This window comes from Rhinolophus ferrumequinum, chromosome 11 (assembly GCF_004115265.2).
Source record: "Rhinolophus ferrumequinum isolate MPI-CBG mRhiFer1 chromosome 11, mRhiFer1_v1.p, whole genome shotgun sequence".
Classification (NCBI taxonomy): domain Eukaryota; kingdom Metazoa; phylum Chordata; class Mammalia; order Chiroptera; family Rhinolophidae; genus Rhinolophus; species Rhinolophus ferrumequinum.
Genome location: NC_046294.1, coordinates 36310037 through 36327678, shown reverse-complemented (window position 1 = coordinate 36327678; position 17642 = coordinate 36310037). Strand labels below are relative to the sequence as shown.

General features: G+C 51.0%; 1 protein-coding gene across 1 annotated transcript in view; it reads right to left on the bottom strand.

Moving 5' to 3' along the window:
* ABCC8 (ATP binding cassette subfamily C member 8) overlaps positions 1–17642 on the bottom strand; it is a 75446-nt gene that overhangs the window by 14590 nt on the left and 43214 nt on the right. The window contains 7 exon segments of the mRNA XM_033121709.1: positions 11–136; positions 1566–1703; positions 3288–3368; positions 4052–4136; positions 5213–5311; positions 6032–6067; positions 7711–7746. Of these exon segments, the coding sequence (XP_032977600.1) occupies positions 11–136; positions 1566–1703; positions 3288–3368; positions 4052–4136; positions 5213–5311; positions 6032–6067; positions 7711–7746 (601 nt within the window).

Sequence of the window (17642 nt, the reverse complement as noted above, 5' to 3'; positions counted from 1 at the left end):
ATATACCGACTTTCTCAAGCTCTTGGTCCTGCCGGTTCATGAGGGTCTTCCAGTGCTCAAAGAGCTGGCACTCAGACCTCTGGAAGTCCTTGAGCGTGCCCTCCCTCTGGATGGTGCCATCCTTCATAGCGATGATCTGGAAAGGCAGAAATAAACCCTGCTGAGGGCTGGCTGGGGATGGAGAAGTGGAGGCCACACCCCGCCTGACCGAGGAGTCTGAGATGGACATGCACACAGTCTTTCTCCTCCACAAATGACCTTTGGATCACCTGCTGCTGTGAGCTGGTAGTGATAACCTACTCTCACTGACACTCTCCCAGGATTTAGAGCTTGGTACCTGGTGTGGGGGGGTAATTCTCAATGGTCACAAGGTTGTTAAGATGATAAGAGAGTTTGCAGAGCAAATTAGTGCACCCTGCTCCAGCTGTCTGGTTATCCACAAGAACTCCATCAATGGTCACTGCATTCAAACACTTAACGGAATAATTGCACACTACCCTTAACTTCTCCTGACGGCAGGTCTGAGAGGTTCTACCAGTGTGTGGCAAAGCCCCTGTTGGTCTAAATGTGTGTGTCCACCCCTCTTTGAAATTAAGAAAACATTTTATTTGAAACACTCAGTGTTTCACACTGAGGTAGGCTCATCATTAATTCAGACACCCACCCCTGCTTCTCTCACCCCACCGACCCCATGCTGGGGTTTAGGGAGGGGTTTAGTGGAGGGTACCTATCCACTGACACCTCAAGGAACCAGGCATCTCCGCGTGTACCTCTTTTGGGCTAAGGATTGTCTTGCACTGTCTTGCAGAGTCACCACTGAAACTGTGACATAAGCCTGCACCTGTTTTAATAGCTTTTTGTTTCAATATGGATTTTTTTCTTCTTCTTCATAGTGGAGGGAGGAAATCACTACACATAGAAGGAGACTTATGTGGGGTCAGCAGGGCTTTTTTCGCACAGGCCTGACACTCCAGGAGGGCCTCAATTTTCAGGGGCAATTTTATATAGGGGTCAGGCAAGGCCAGATTTCAAGTCACATGATTTCCATCCTAAAAACGAGGTGCTTTCCAATTAATTGAAAAGTAACTATATCTGCCTGTTGAGGAGTATGGAATTTAGTTCTTGTGGGTTTCACAAAACTTCATTCCACTCATAATATGGGAGTAGTTCTATTACGACCGCTATTGTTTGTTTCCATCTTTTCTATCTGGTCTTAACTTGAATCCGACCCACTGAGGGCAGGGAGATGGTTTTCCCATCCAAAGGCCAGGGGATGAGCCATCCAACTCGGCAGGAAACAGAAGGTAGGAACTGAGTGTCTGCTTCTCTCCTTGTGCTACACACAGGGGCCCCAGGCCAGGATAGGGTATATCTGCAGCTCTCGGTGATACCAACCCTTGGCCTGCGCAGGTTTCCCTAGTCTTTCCCTGCCTGCACAAAGCCATCCTGGGCTGATCTCTTCTGCTTGGTAGCCCTCAGCCAAGGCTACGAGATGTCTGATTGACTCCTTTGAGATGTGAGACTGCTTCTCCCACCTCAGCCCTCTGCAGCTTATGACCCCTCACCCAGTCTGCATGTGGCAGGTACTGTAGCTTGTGGGTCACAAGGACCACTGTCCTCTTATCATCTCGGAGTAGCTCAAGGATCCCGGCCTGCATCAGGTGGTCACTCAGATGGATGTCCAGAGCAGAGAAGGGGTCATCCTAGGTAGAGGGGAGAAGAAGGGGACAAGTATGGGGGGAGGAGATGACAGTGAGTGTAAAAACCACCAGTTTATACCAGCTTTGGTCTAGGGTCTGATGCTAGTAGCTGTGTGGCCTTGGGCAATGTACCTAACCTCTCTGGGCTTAGTTGCCTCATCTTAAATAGGGCTGTTATTAATTATCCCTCTCAAACAGATTAATAACAAGCTTCTGACTCCTCATCCTCCCATGGCTCCCCAAAGTCAATGAAGTCTGAATTCCTTAGCGTGGGAATCCAGGCCCTTTACAACCTGCTCAGTCTTCTTTCCAGCCTCACTTCTCATCTATCTTGTCCAAGCTCCCTACACGCCAGGGAACTTGCCGTTCCAGGCCTCTGCCTAAGGCGTTCTCTCTGCCTAGAGTGCTGATTTGTCTTCTGTGTGCGTGGTGAACTCCTACTTATCCTTCAGTGCTGCAGCCAAGCACTAGCTCTTCCCATGACCTTCCCTGACCCCTGCACCTAGCCTTCCCTCTTCTCTGCTCCAGTGATACCCTGTTGCAAAGCCAGATCTGATGGTGTTGCATGAGGCTCCTAAGAATTGAGACCCCTTGTGCCTGTGCCTGGGACAGAGTAGGAGCTGAAGACAAGTCTGCTGAAATAAACTGAATTATCACTGTACTTCTCTAGAACAAGGTTGTTTAAAGCTCACATGGATCATGAAGGAGCTCGTACTTCATCAAGCGCTTTGCATGTGTCAGATGGTAACAGACTAAGGCCTGACATCCATGAATGCTTTTCTTTAGTAGGGAATGTTTGTGTGTGCTGTTGGGGGAAAGAGAATCAAGCTGGGATCAGAGACCTGAGGTTCCTTCTTTTAACTCTCTGTCCAAATGGCCTCCCCCTTTCCTTCTGTTTAACTGAATCACATTGCAAGGCCCTCCTCTAGGAAGCCCTCCTGGATTTCTCTAGCCCTCCCAGTTGTCTTCCCGGACAAGGCCCTTCCTGGTCTGTGTCACACAGTTCGGCTTTCATCTGGGCTGTGGCTCTTGAGTGTGGGTGAACTCTGTCTCCCTAAGCAGACTCTACATGTTTGAGGCCAAAGGCTGGGCCTTAGAATTCTTCAATATGAAGGCACCTTACACAGAACTTGGTATGAACGAGGGAAAGGATAGCTAAGCTTTATCTCATGTTTGATTGTGAGTGGTTACCTGGAGTGCTGTGTTGAGAAGGATTCTGAGGCCACGTGCAGTGTCCGTGGAAAAGAAGCTGGAATCAATTGGCAATGTCTGTTTCGGGCATGAGATGGGAAGTGGCAGCACACAGGCCATGCGCTGGCCATTCTTAAGGTCAGGCTAAAATAAGCATTGCTAGGTCGAGGCTCTCCTACAGGGAAGTGGCTGTAACTACTTGCCTCCCCTCCTGGCTACTGCAGAGCTCATCGTGAAGCCCACAGTGGGTCATTTGCACTATCCTTGCCTCAGTTTCCCCATAAGTAAGTAGGTAATACCTCTGGCAGAAGAGGTTTGCTCCTGGAGAGGGAGGGGTGTGTGTGTTGTGTGTGTGTAGGGGAGATAGCCAGAGGAGGTGCCAGTTGGTACACTCACCAAAAAGACGACGTTGGTATGCTGGTAGAGGGCTCGGGCCACACTGATTCGCTGGCGCTGACCACCAGACAGGTTGATGCCCTGTCGCCAAAGGGGAGGAAAGGTCATGCCCTCATAGCCCTTCAGGAAAGACTGTCGTGGCTCCTACTCAACTGTGAGCTCTTTGGGATAGAGGCGTGGCACCATCCAACTTCTTTGTCTCTCCTCACCTTGCAGAGAGAAGGAACTTGTACATGTTACTAAACTCACTGGAAGTGGGGGAGTATTACCCCCAAGCCTTTGAAGATTCATCATGTAGGTGCTAGGGACCACCTGATCAGTGAAGATCAAGACGGAGGAAGTAGGGGTTTAATCGTACATACAGAGGACAGCTGCCATCGAATCCTACTTGTTTAAGCTTGTGGAGCAGGGGCCCCACCTGGAGAGAGAACAGGAAGAGCATAACCTGAGCCTCGCACAGTGCCAGGGGGGCTCTCAGCATATACTTGGGGCATGAATGAAGGCAATGTCGCCATCTGCAGCCTGGGAGGCGCTTAGCTGACCTTTGCACCAAGCAGGGCTGATTGTCAAGGACAGCCACCAGCCCAGGGCTCAAGGAGATCATTTTGAACCCACTGCAGGCAGCTCTGCAGCCTCCATCCTCTCATTTCCCAGGTACCTGCTCTCCCTGAGAAGGATCTCGGGGCCTGGTGGTGGTGATGGGTGGGGAGCAGGGGAGGTTGAAGGCCTCGGCTTTGAGGAAACCCCTTGGAGGCTCCACTAACCCGTTCCCCAATCTGGGTCTGGTCTCCATGGGGCAGGATGTCAATGTCTGGCTGCAGGGAGCAGGCTTCGATGACCATCTTGTACCTGCAGTGGGATGGGGCAGGGACACAGAGGATCAGTCTGGCCAGATTGGGGCCTGGGCACGTGCAGAGGGTTATTAGCCCAGGGCAGCTGGGCCCAGGGTGAGCAATGGCTTTAATGGGCCTCTTGCTTGGGTGTAGCAAACACCACATGAGCTTAAAAAGAGCTGAGGGTGGCACTTGACATGGCCTTGGAGCAAATTAAATATTTGAAGGATGAAATTAGATGGCAGCAAATATGCCACATAAGTGACAAGAGAGGGCCCATGGTCCCTGTGCAGTGAGAAAAGCGACAGTCAGAGCCCAAGCTCAGGGCACTGCCAGGGAAAATTACTGCTGGTTGGTTTAGACAGTAATGATAATGGCTGCTCAAATATTTGCCCAGCCTGCTCCTCTCATACTTCCCTGGCCAGCTCTACACCTGGGCAGGTGCCAGCCAGGGTGCATGGAGGAGGCATCAGAGTATCCTGGTGATATGTACTTGGGTATCAGACAGCCTTGGATTTGAGACCCATCTCTGTACTAACTGGCTAGGCGGCCTTGGGCAAGTTACCTAACCTTTCTGAGTCTTGGTTTCCTCATCTGTAAAATGAGATTGCTACTGGGATTGTGGTGAGCATTAGGGGAAATCGCATGTATAGAGCCTGGCACTGAGCCTGGCACCTGGTAAGAGCTCAGTCAATGTTAGCGGTTATTATTATCACTGGAGGGAAAATAGTGCACAGGTCGCCGAGCTGGGGGTAGGGAATCATGAGTGCAGAGAATCATGGAGAGCTCGGTCAGCCTTGCTGCCAACCACAAGAGAAAGCAGCAGGGCTCCTGCACCTCCCTTGCCTCCTGCCCGCTCACCCACAGGAGTTGGACTGCCCTGACTCCCAGGCACATCTGGAGCGTTTCCAGATGGACCATATGGAACAGGCTAGAATCCAGATAAGTAGGCTGGAGAGCAGGATGGTGGGTGTGGGAGATCAATGGAGGGGCAGGCCAGCTGGCTAGGGCTTGGGGACGGGGCAGGTGGCTAATGCTGCCCACGACCAAGTTCTCCCCTCCCCCAGCCCGCCTCCCTCTGAGAGGCTTTACCGTTGTTTATTGAAGGGGACTCTCAAAGGTATGTTTTCCTCCACGGTGGCGTTCAGCAGCCACGGTTTCTGAGAAGCGTAGGCCACGGGACCTCTCTTCCTGGGAAAAGCCAGGAGGGAGTAGAGAGGCATTCTCAGGGGTTCGTTCTCAGGGACAGCTGTCAAGATGACGGCTTAGACCAGGGCAAGGGGGTGGACAGTGCTAAGACAGGGGTGGGGTGGGGGGGGTTGTGCAGTTGGCAGAAATCAGCTGTGTGTGGCCCCTGGTGGACTCTCCTTCCTCAGGGCCTGAGTCAGGCTTGGGTGCCAGGTCTTAGCTGACTGGGGGAAATGGGACATCAACCCCTCCCTGCCCTACACCCTACCTGCCCCACCCTTGCAGTCTGTACTCCTTCCTGAGTCTCTAACCCAGAGCCAGGAAGAAACCAAGTAAACACTCGATCCCAGATTTCCTCCTTCCTTGAGAAGCCCTCAACTTTGACATTAGCAGGTAATTCTCCAAATGACTTTTTTAAAAAGGAGAGCCAAGGAAACCACATTTGGTGTGATATAGTTGTTGAAGACAACCCCTGCCCCCCAAATTAAAAAAATTAAGGAAAAGATGACCGCCAGAGAAAAATGAGCTGGGTTAAGGAAGCAGCCTGATGTACAGAAACAGTAGTGGCTTCCGAAGCACCCCATAGAGCTCAGAGCCCACCCTGGCCTCCTCCCTGCAGCTGGGCTGGGGTCTGGGGGCTTCCCCCAGAGCTCTGTGGCTCTCTTGGCCTGACAGCCCCGCTGAGGAAGCCTGCCTGGAGGCAGGTTTCCCAGGACACAGTACCTGATATCCGAGTCGGCCACTGGCTCCCGCTCTGGGCTGCAGCAGGGGAGGAAAGACGCACCTTCAGGGTTCATATGAGGGGACGAAGTTCTCCTATAGATACCCTGAGCTCCCTCAAACCCAGCCTGAGTGCCTTTATCATCCGTGACCAAGTCTATAGCCACAAATGCTGTATAGAGAGATGTGGGAGTGGGGCGTAGACATCCTGGGGAGCCTCCACTGCCTGAACCTAGTAGGGTCCAGAATTCATGTGGGGTGTGTGAAGAGGGCTCCGGGGGGACCCGGTTAAGGTAAGAGGGAAGATGGGGGGAGGGGAGACACCATGGAGTAGGTCCTGGGAGTGGATCTTCCCACATCAGAAGAATTCAAGGCCCAACATGTGGCTTCTCCAGACCCTGCCTCTGCATCAGGGTTCAAATGCACTGGCCAAGGTCTCAGGCTGACACGCTGCACAAACAGCCGGACTAGGGCGTGCTTTCTGGCCAGAGGCAGGCTGACATCGGCGCCTGCAGTTTGTGGGTAGGAACCTACAGCTGATAGAACTTGGTGGCACCTAGAGAGCCAAGAAGCGCTCCAGGTGTGATTTGCAGCCCCATGTGGCCCTCTCAGAAGACAACCAAGGAATCTGGAGCATCTGCCAGGAGAGATGCAGTCAGCTGTGGTGCCCATGTACCCTGGACTGACCCAAGCTGCTCCAGTGTCGACTCTTCTGTCCCGTTTCTGTCATCCACACATGCAGACTTGTCACATACCATGAGGCCTGATTTCTGGCTCAAGAAATATGATCACTATGGCTAGAGAGGCTGGGCCTGTCATCATACCCTGGCACTTAGGGACAGGTAGGAGAAAGAGCAGAGAAAACATGAGGAAGTACAGCCTCTTGGTGTTGGAGAGTGAAGGCCAGAACTTAAACTTATTTACAAAGTGGAGCCAACCTCCCAGTCCTGACTTCCTACCACCTCCAAGGTGTTTCACATGTTTCGGGGAGACATGCAGTTAGGGAGGGCGTTCAAGGTCTCAGAGCCTGATTCATCTGTTTCACTTGCACTTTGTAGACAACAAGCACATAAAGCACATGAAATAAAGCAGCAAGACCACATTTTCTGTCTGGGGGACAACTACCTCCTCTCCTTATAGCCGTGTTTCTCAATATTTTTTTTTTTTGCCCATGATCAACCCCTAAGGTCATTTTAGACAATTTTTTTCTACTGGTCCTTTCTTTGTCACATCTCTTTTCCAATTCAGTGTTGTTTTTTTTAATATTCACAAAGTTGTGCAAACCATCATCCTGGTCAAATTCATCGCCCCCAAAAGAAACTCCGTACCCATCAGCAGTCACGCCCTCGCTCCCCATCACTCTGCGGCAACACACATGTCTTTTCTGACTCTATCCACCACGAAGTTTTAATACCACAGATATACGGTATATGTTTATATATTATGGCCCTTTGGAGGGCCACACATCATTATAATGTCTAAGTTTTTTTCTCCCACGAACAAGGTTTTACCCTTGTTGAGAATATATGCCTTATTATGAGGTCTCATGCCTCGGAAGTTGCGTAGGCTGCACACCCCTGAATCCATACTCAGTATCCTCACCCCAAGTCTCCCCTCCCGGCCCACGCTCAGCCCCTTCCCCTTATCAGGACCCGCTTCCAACCCGGTCCCAAGGCTGTACCCTGGGGTCTTCTCCCATCTCGCTGTCAGGAAGGCTGCTGTGGGCACACGTGGGGAAAGAAAACAGCAGCAGTTACCTCCCATTCCGTTGCCTTTCTCTCCATCACACTGGGTCTTTGGGAAGAAGCGATCCCCACAGTCCCAACCCCCACCCATCCCCAGTGTACCCAAGTAGCTTCCTTGGGGGCAGAAACTGCTCTTCTCGATCTCTGTCCCTCCAGCAGCACCTGGATGGTGACCTTCCAAATAGCAAGGGTTTAATCAGTGCTTAATCAAGGGCACGACCCAGAGCAACAGTGAGGCTGGTTGGGCATCAAGATTGTTTTATAATTGGGAAAAACTAAAGCTCAGAGAGGGAAAGTGACTTTCCCAAGGTTCATAACCATTTCATATAGTGTTTTCAAATGGTGGATTGGGACCCATTAAGTGAGTCTGAAATAAGTGAATTGCAAATGGATTGAAAAGAAAAAGAAAACAGTGTGCATTGCATGTGATGCAAGATTGTATTTTTTGTGTGAAATTGTTCTCTTCTCTAGCAGTGAATGCATGAATTTAGTAGACTGTGATATAAAATGCATTTCATACTGTGGCTTATAGTAAAAATTTTTTGAAAATCACTGAGTGAGGTGACCTGAATTTTGGTGCAACTTTGCCAGTGCTCTTTCTCCTGCGCCAGGCCACCTCTCAATATTCGAGAATCAGCTCCTGCCACTGAAATGTGTCCTTCTGACATGCACATTCGGGGAAAAACAATCGGCTCTGAGTTTTCACAGATCTTATTTTAATAATACTAAGCCAGCTAACATTTATTGAACTTTTAGAAGCACTATGAGAAGCGCTGTAAGAGTATTACCTATTTGAAAGCTCAAAATAACCATATGAAAGAGTTTATTTTGATTATGCCCACTTTACAAATAAGTGAGGTGCAAGGAGGCTAAGTAACTTGCCCAAGTCGCACAGCCAGCAAGTAGCAGGGAAAATAGGTTTGTTTGACTCCAAGCTTCATGCTCTAAATGACCATGCTATGTTTCTTCACTGTTACGGCCCATGATATAGCTCTTATAAGTACCTTCTTGTCCAGAAAACAACGATGGAGAAAAACAGAGATGGATGAAGGCTGAGGAAATTCTTTTCTGTCCTCTGCCGAGGGGCAGAACTGAAAGGAGACCCTGATGGATACGTAATCATTAGTCCCCTCTGATCCTGTTCTCCAATTTTTGCGGTTTCATTTCATTCTCTCAACTCAACCTAACTTCGTGTTCCCTAAACCATCAGATAGCTGTAATTTATGGACAAGCTGGTAACGTGAGACATGTAAAAAACCGAAGCTTACAAATTCCAACTCTGTGCCCATATCCCAAATAAGCTTATCTGTGGAATCTCCTGCCTAGACAGCTTCCAGAGTTGCAAAGGCTGTAATTTATCTGGAGAAAAGAGCGTCTGCGGCCTCCCTGAGGACCTAGGCACACAATGAGCATTCTCGGCCCTAACTCAGTTTGCACCATTGTCTAAGCTGCTCAATTAGCCCTTATAATGGACTGTTTTCCTCTCTAATCAGCTCCTGTGTAAGTCTTTTATCCCCGTTGGGATTTTAAGGCAGGAAGAGCATTTTTTTCCAGCTCCCACAGTGCTGAGCACATGATAGATCTGTAATAAATGGAGGTTGTTAACTAACATGTTAATCATTTGGGAAGAAGGCAAGAAGGCAGGAAGGCAGAAAGGAAGGAAGTAAGAAAAGAAGGAAGGAAGGAAGGGAGGGAGGGAGGGAGGGAACTAGCACACAATGCGGGTGTCCTCATGCCAGGCTGTGGGACAGAGCCAGGGGAACAGTTTCCAGGATCTCGGCCTCACGTGGGAAGGTGCTGTCTCAGGTAGTAAATGGCCATCAACTGTGATTGGATGGCCATCAGCTGTGGCCAGTTGGCCGTCAGCTGTAACCAGTGAGCCATTGGCCACTAATATAACTGCCGTGGCTACGCTGGCAGAGGATGGTGGCTGGCAAACGCGGATTGCTATTAGCACGACGGATTGCAGTTAGCAAGGGGTGGGTTGGTTGGTTGGTTGGCAGAGAAGCGGATGGCGGATTGCGCATCGTGTGGCTCCTGCCTCCTGTGTCTCCAACCGAGCCGCCTGCGAGAATATAGTGGTATGACTCCCCTATCTATGGCTCCATTGGTGTTCCTTTTTGGCCTCACCATATCCTGCATTCTCGTGCGGGGAGTGGGAGCTAAGACCCTGTATGACACATGGTGCAGCGAGCAGGGTATGGTGTCAGCCAAAACTCTCCGAAAGGTAACGGAACAATTTATACGTATGAACACTCAGTCTCAGGAAGACCAGGAGGAGCATCTGCCAGAGAGCTGGACCCCTGTGGAGGAGTGGGAAGACGTGGATGGTTCGCCGACCAGCATAGGAAAAGCCATGCAGCTGCTGGAGAGCTGTACCCTGTGGAGGAGTGGAAAGACACGGACAGTTCTCCAACCAGCATAGGTTGGAGAAAGCAAAGGTCGTTGCGGCCCTGTGGGCTGGGAAGTGCTTGCTGAGGCAGCCTGGATGTGGGATTTGTAGTCCCAGGAGGAAATGCTTGCTGAGTCCTCGGTGGGAAATGCAAGTGAGGTCAAAGTTGTCCCTCACCCCAAGGTTGGGGAGGACTTGGAGCCCTCGCCCTATGGAAAGGGCACACGTTATAGAGCCGGTGCACAGCCCTGGCGAATGACTGTGGACTATAGGGAATTGCCTTCCATCCCTGATTTGATGGACCACTTGACTGTTTGCTTGGGAACACACCACCATGGAGTGGAATTGGCGGATGTTTGCTTCCTGTGTCTTGCCCGCGAGACTGGTGCAGGAAGACCCCTTGTTGGGGTGCAAGCGGATGTTTACTTTCTGTGTCTCGACTGACTGCCATCGAGAATATGTAAGCACCTTGGCTGTGAGACATTATTATTCCAGCACAATACCCTGAGAAACCCTGGCTATGTCCAGGAAGACTGGCTGTGCCCAGAGAGAGTGGCAGTGCCCTGAGATGCCCTGGCTATGCCCTGGGAGACTGGTGGTACCCTAAGAAGCCCAGGAAGTCTGGCTGTGCCCAGAAGGACTGGTGGTATCCTGAGAAACCCTGGCTGTGCCCAGAGAGCCTGGCTATGTCCAGGATATTGCATTCACCTCCAGGCTCCTCGCACAGGGCCCCTTGCGGAAGATGCTTGTCGCGTAGATTGTGAGGCGAGACCCTGTAGGGGTAGAGTGTGGGGACAGAGCCAGGAGTGCAGTTTCCAGGCTCTCAGCCTCACTTGGAAAGGTGCTGGCTCAGGTAGTAAATGGCCATCAACTGTGATCAGATGGCCATCAGCTGTGGCTAGTTGGCCGTCAGCTGTAACCAGTGAGCCATTGGCCACTAACATAACTGCCGTGGCTATGCTAGCAGCGGATGGTGGCTGGCAAACGCGGATTGCAGTTAGCAAGGGATTGGTTGGTTGGTTGGCAGAGAAGCAGATGGCGGATTGTGCCTCATGTGGCTCCTGCTTCCTGTGTCTCCAACCCAGCCACCAGTGAGAATATAGTGGTATGACTCCCTATCTATGGCTCCATTGGTGCCGTAACATTGGTGCCACAAGAACATATCCTCCGTTCTTGTGCGGGGAGCGGGAGCTGAGACCCTATATGACACAGGCACTGTGTGAAATTGTTTGTATTCACCATTTCATCCTCACAGCAACCCTATAAAAAGATGTTAGTATCTCCATTTTACAGATGGGGAAACTGAGGCTCAGAATTTGCATAATGTGCCCAATGGTACAGAGCTGGGAAGAGGGGAAGCTGAGGTGTGAATCCAGGTTCATCTTCTCTTTCCAGTGTCCCTAGAATGAGCCTCCACCAGGATGTTGTGTGTCTATGTTTTAATTTGAAAAGTAAAGAGTGGGTACATGTGGCACACACTTTGTCTCACTGATTGCTGGACTCTTAAATGAGTTTGGGGCCATTTGATCCCGCCTCTGCCTGCATTTTTGGGACCAAACACTGAGCTGAAAGGACAATTCCTCTCCGTTCTCTAACCCCACATCCTTCTCTCTAGGTAGCCCGTGTGTGTGTGTGTGTGTGTAGGCATGCACCAACCTAACTCAAGGCTCAGAGCTTGCTCTCCAGGGGCGCACAGTCTGGTAGAGTGAATCAGACAGGTACTGAAGTCAGAAAGTTATAAAGGCCAGAAGAAAAGTAGGAGCGAGAAAATATTATAGAAAATTTGGGGGAAAGTACACACAAACACATACGCAAATGCCTAGAGAAAAGACTGGAAACTTCTGGGTGATGGGATAGTAGGTGGTTTTTATCTTCTTTATAGTTGTGGAGCTTGTCTAATTTAATGTACATCCTTTTAGAATCAGAGAAAAAATATAATTTTTAAAAGTAGTTTGGAGGAGGAAGAACTTTGTGAAGGTGAGGAAAGGCTCGTAGGAAGTTACAGCTGAGCTGAGCCTTGAATGGGGAAGGCCTGAGAAGTGGAGGTGGAGGGCGGGGAGCACTAGGCTGGAGCAGGAGGCAGCGGAAGAGTGCAGGCAGCCTGGAGAAGTGCGAAGAACCTGGGCTTTAAAGGTTTATATCCGAGGGGCTTCTCTGCTCAGAGGTTATGAAGTCTTAGGCAAGTCCCTTTCCTTAGGGGAGCCTCAGTTTCCTTATCTACAAAATTGGGATAATGGTGCAAATCTCACAGTGACACTGGGAAAATATACTGTAAATATAGCTCGTAGCTGGTGGGAGGAAAGGACATGGAATTGGAGAACTGGGGTGGGGGGACCATCCTTTCAGCTCAGTGCTTGGTCCCAGAGGTGCAGGCAAAAGAGGAATGGAACAGACCCAACACTCATTGAAGACCCCAGCAATAAATAAAAAGGGAAGAGGTGGAAACGGAGGTTGGAAAAAGAAGCTAAGACTTAGAAGTCTCTACATTCCCTTCAGCCTGCCCTATACACGCTTGCTGCTTTCCAATTGATGTCACTGGGGCCTAATGCCAAATTTCTAAGTGAGGAAAGGGTTTTCTCATTGTCCAGATGAGGAAACTAAGCTTCAGAGAGGGGAATTAACCTGCCTAAGGTCACACAGCTAGTGAGTGGCAGAGTTAAGACTACAACCACAGACCACCTGGTTCCCAAGCCTGGCTCCATGCAGTGCCCCTTCTCCTATCTGTCTACCATCCCCCCACACCTGCCTCCTCCAGGAAACCTGGGGTACACCTGAGCCCCTGACCCCAACTGCATAAAGGCCCCAGGAACTGTATGGGCAGATGGGACCAGAGGGTACTCCTGAGAGGAGTCTATTTCTTAACCCTGAGGAATCAGGGGTCTCGGGAGGCAGGCTTCACACCAACCAGGCCACAGTTTTCTGAGGCAGGCCCGGGACAAGCAGGGCACAGGCCTCCTGAGTGGGCAGATGGAAATAATACATAGTTGACATGTAGAAGCCCAACAGGTGGTGGGGGCAGGGGGGGCAGCAGACAGCTCCAATGAGGCCCACCTGCGGTTCCTCATGGGGCGGTGGGCCCTTTCTCCCTGTGGGGACAGAGTCCCAGAGAGCAGCCTCCAGGCTCTCGGCCTCACGTGGAACGGTGCTGGCTCTGTTATTAGATGGCCCTCAGCTGTAATCAGATGGCCATCAGTGGCTGGGTGGCCATCAGCTGTTACCGGTTAGCCATTAGTCACTAATATAATTGCCGTGGCTACTCTAGGGGGTTGGTTGGTTGGTTGGCAGAGAAGCAGATGGCAGATTGCAGATCGTGTGGGTCCTGCTTCCTGTGTCTCCAACCCAGCGCCAGCGAGAATATAGTGGTGTGACTCCCCTATCTATGGCTCCGTGGGTGTTCCTTTTTGGCCTCACCATATCCTGTGTTCTTGTGCAGGGAGCAGGACCAGAGTGCCTGCATGACACACCCCACCCATGCTTTCCTTCAGGGCCCAGCTTCCTGCTAGCTCTCTGGGGACGTTTAAAATTATTCTACTGCAGACATTAACGGCCCTATTTTCAGGGAAAGGATTTCACTTGAGTATATCTGTTAACATGGACTTTTTATCAAAATATTTTCCTCTTAAAGATTAAGGAGAGAGTTTGTAAATTCCCAGGTGGACAGTGCACTGCAGCAGAGAGCCGGGCAGGGACAGGTGACTTTTATTAAAGTGAATGTTTGGGAGCTACTTGGTTCTCCCTGAGACCTGGGCCCAGGGCTGCCACAGTAACTCTCCTGTCCGGAATGCGGGGTCTCACCCAATGGACACTCCACACCTACCCTAGGGCTCTATCTGCAGGTTTCTGTCCACCACGACTGGTGAGCTACCTGAGGGCAGGGGCCAGGCCTTCTCCTCTATTATTAAATAGTAGTCTGCACAGAGCAGTTCACAAAATACACATCCTGTGCTGGGCAGTGGTGTACACTGGGGTACAATATAGAATAATCCTCCAGCCCCGTCCTCAAGGAGCTCGGTGTTATGGGGGAGACAGACCCATCTGCAGATAATCACAATACAGTGTGAGACGTGCTGATAGGATTCACTTATTCCAAATGTTGGTGGAGAAGGTGGGTGGGTGGTGGAATTCTGGGGTAGGGGAATATTTGGGCAAATGCACACAGGAAAGAAAGAGATGTATTGCCACGTTTATAATGACAGTCTCTTGACGGCTATAAGCGGGTTTTGATTTACTCATTTAGCAAATGAATTCATTTAGCAAAGGCACTGTGGATACAGAGAGACAGAGAAGATATGGTCCCTGTCCCCAGGGAGCTCCCTACAATCTCTCTAGGGAGAAAGACTGGAGTACAATTAAAGAGCAATAGGAGAATTTTGTTCCTGGCATAGGAGTACATTGCCAAAGAGTACTATTTATAGTAATATTTATAGGGCACTTACTACATGCTAGGTTAAGCCCATGGGTAATAAGGGGAAACTGGTACACAAAGGTCACAAAGTTTCCCAAAGCACAGAGCCCAGATTTGAACCCAGGCAGCCTGACTCCAGAGCTTGCTCAGCCACACTGCTTATTTGTTCATTGAAGACATAAATGTACAGTTGTACAAACAAACCAATCTCCCCAGAGCATTCTCCATTCTGCACCTCCTAATCCGCCAACTCCTGGCCTTGTGGCTCCTGGAACTCTTTCTGGCTGCCTGGTCACCAGGCCGTAGCCCTGGTGAGCATGAAAAAGCATCAGAACAGCCTGGCATCACCCTTGCCTCTGGCTGCAGACAGGAGGGGCTGCCAGCTCCAATGCCATTTGGCTCTTGGCTCACGATGCAAGTACATCATCCCCCTGCAGACCTGTGGTACAGTGTCTGAGGCACGGAGCTCCTGTAAGTAATGGAGGGAGGCCCTCAACACACAGCCCAACACTTAACGCATTGCCTAAGATAAAAAGGGCTGGACAGAGCTGCGTACATTTCCCGGGTTTTGAGAGACAAACAGCATGTGAAGTCACTGACATGTCTGCCCATTCTCCTCCTTGTCCCAGCTATGGTAATGTGTTCCTAACTGGTCTCCCTTCCTGCAGCCGCTCTCTCTCTCGGCTGCCTCCTCCTTTATCGCCAGCACGATTCCTCTACAGCCTTCAGGCTAAATCTTATGTCCCAGACCCGGCATATAGTGTCTGAGCAGAGCTCAGCCCACTTCTTGAGCCCTGTCTCCTCCCGCTGCATCTACATTCCCACTCTTCCGGGTACCAGACCCATGTACCAGAACTTCCATCAGCAGGACTGTGCCCAGGCCGGTACGCCTGCCTGGAACACCTTTCTCTCCCACCCGTCTTTTCCATCTGAGGAAACCACACTCATCCTTCAAGGCTCCAGCACCATCCACACGAGCCTTCTCTCCTTGATCGCAGAGTTCATTGTTCTTCTGCCAACGATGACCCTGATCGCCTTTCCCTCCCTTAGACACAGAGGCCGTGCCTTAATCATTGTGGCATTTCTATTGCTGTGCCCAGGGTCTGGCACACAGCAGGTGCTCAGTAAAATGGGGTGTGTGAATACATCGAGATAGAGAAACTGGAACATGAGTTGAGTCACAAACAAAAGCTCACAACTTCCTCGGGTGGGTTGCAAGCTACCCTGATGTGCCTCACAGTGCTTGGGAGGGAAGCTGCACCACGGAGGACGGCAAAGTGGAGCCTGGCAAAATAAGAACCGTTTCACCACCTGCCCCTCTCCCAGCCTGGAAGAGAGCCAGAGGCTGGGCGCAGGCTGCCTGCGGAGGAGAGTGTAGATGAGGACCCAGCAGTGAGCACTCGCGTGGTGGCTGTGCCGGGGAGGTCAGGGTGGAGTGACGGCCATATGGGCTGCCGGCCACTGGACTGTCAGGCTAGCTATTTCTTCATGTTGCCCTTGTGCCCCTTCTCCCAGCACACAGTGGAAAGCCCATGCACGTGAGCACTGGGTGCAATCCCACTCTGTCATTTTAAGAGCTGGGTGGCCTTGGGCAACTTGCTTCACCTCAGTTTCCTCAATGTTAAATGGGGATGACGATACCTACGTCACAGTGTGGTGAAGACTGACTGGGACAGGGAAGTAAACAAAGTGCCTCGCACAATGTCTGGCTCACAGAGGTGCTCCAGTGTCCTGGACAGGTCCCTGGTCTGAGGTTTCTGAAGAGAGAGGAGGCAGCAGTCAGACCCTGAGCGAGGGGTGGCACAGTGTGGAGAAGAGGTGAGGGCCAAGGTCGGGCTGAGTCCTTGCTAAGCATGTCTGCCACCACTGCAGAGGACAGAGAGGTGCTGCTGCTGGTGTGAAGGCACCCGAAGGGGAAGGGAATGGGAGGAGATGAAGAAAGTGTGGCAAAGGGACCAGGCTCAGAGGGGTTTGACTCACGTGGAGTGGGACACAGCCAGGGGAGTCCAGGGGTAGCCCCCACCTCTGTGCTCTGTAATCCCATCTAGAAAAGGCCTGTCCTCAGAGTGGGCCTGGATCCAACTTGCCCTCTGCATGGACCTTGGAGAATAATTCCTGGGACTGGACCCAGGGGACACCAGCCAGGAGCCAGGGAAAGAGCCTGGGCTTGGGTCCAGCTCCACATGCTGACCTGTAAGTCACCCGACTTCTCTATCCCCAGTTTCTACTTCTGTATAATGGGGGGAAAACACCCAGTGGGAGGTTTAGCGGGAAGCTTCAATGAGGTCATGCTTGCAATGCCCTGAGCAAAGGGCCTGGCCCACGGCCGGTGCCCAGTCAAAACTGGCTGCTTTCTTCAGTTCACAGTTCATGGTGGGCTCCTGCCTTCCTATCACAGACACGCACTGTCAGCCAACAGGCAAGGGCTCCTCACTCCATTAGCGACGGGCAAAGGGACCTCAAACCTAATACCTGGACTTTCCCAGTCAGGCTGTCTTAAGAAACTCCCAAAGAAGATGGGGAATGGAGGCAGAGACCCCTCTAACCCCAAACACACCACAGTCCCCGATGGAATTAAGGCTCCAGAGACTGAGTGTATGGGAAACCCAAGGGGCGCGTCTGCCAGCCATAGCCCCACCGAGGAGGGAAACATGCCATCTATGGGGTGTACCATTCAGGGACATTTTGGAAAAGCAGCAAAAGGGGGTACACGCAGATATTCAGATACTGGGCTCAAAGTCTTTCTCTCTGCTCAGTTCCGCACTCACGCTTATGAAAAACCTGACACCTGAATGATAATCTCCCCCTAGGAATGATTGCTGGGAAAAATTTGCCCTCTGCTGAAATGGCGACAGTCTTTATTCCTGAGCAAGCTCTGCAATCCTCAATCAGGTCCCTCTTTCCCTTGGCTACTGGGGAGCTCTGAGCCAGGCTGTGTCTTGACTGCAGTAGTCGTCTTCTGCCCAGGTTTCTGAACACCTTGTCCAACCTCTTCATTTCTTGGTTCCTCTTTTCTTACTTTTCAAAAAAGCTTCTATTTTATATATATCTTTTCTCAACTAGTTTAAAGTG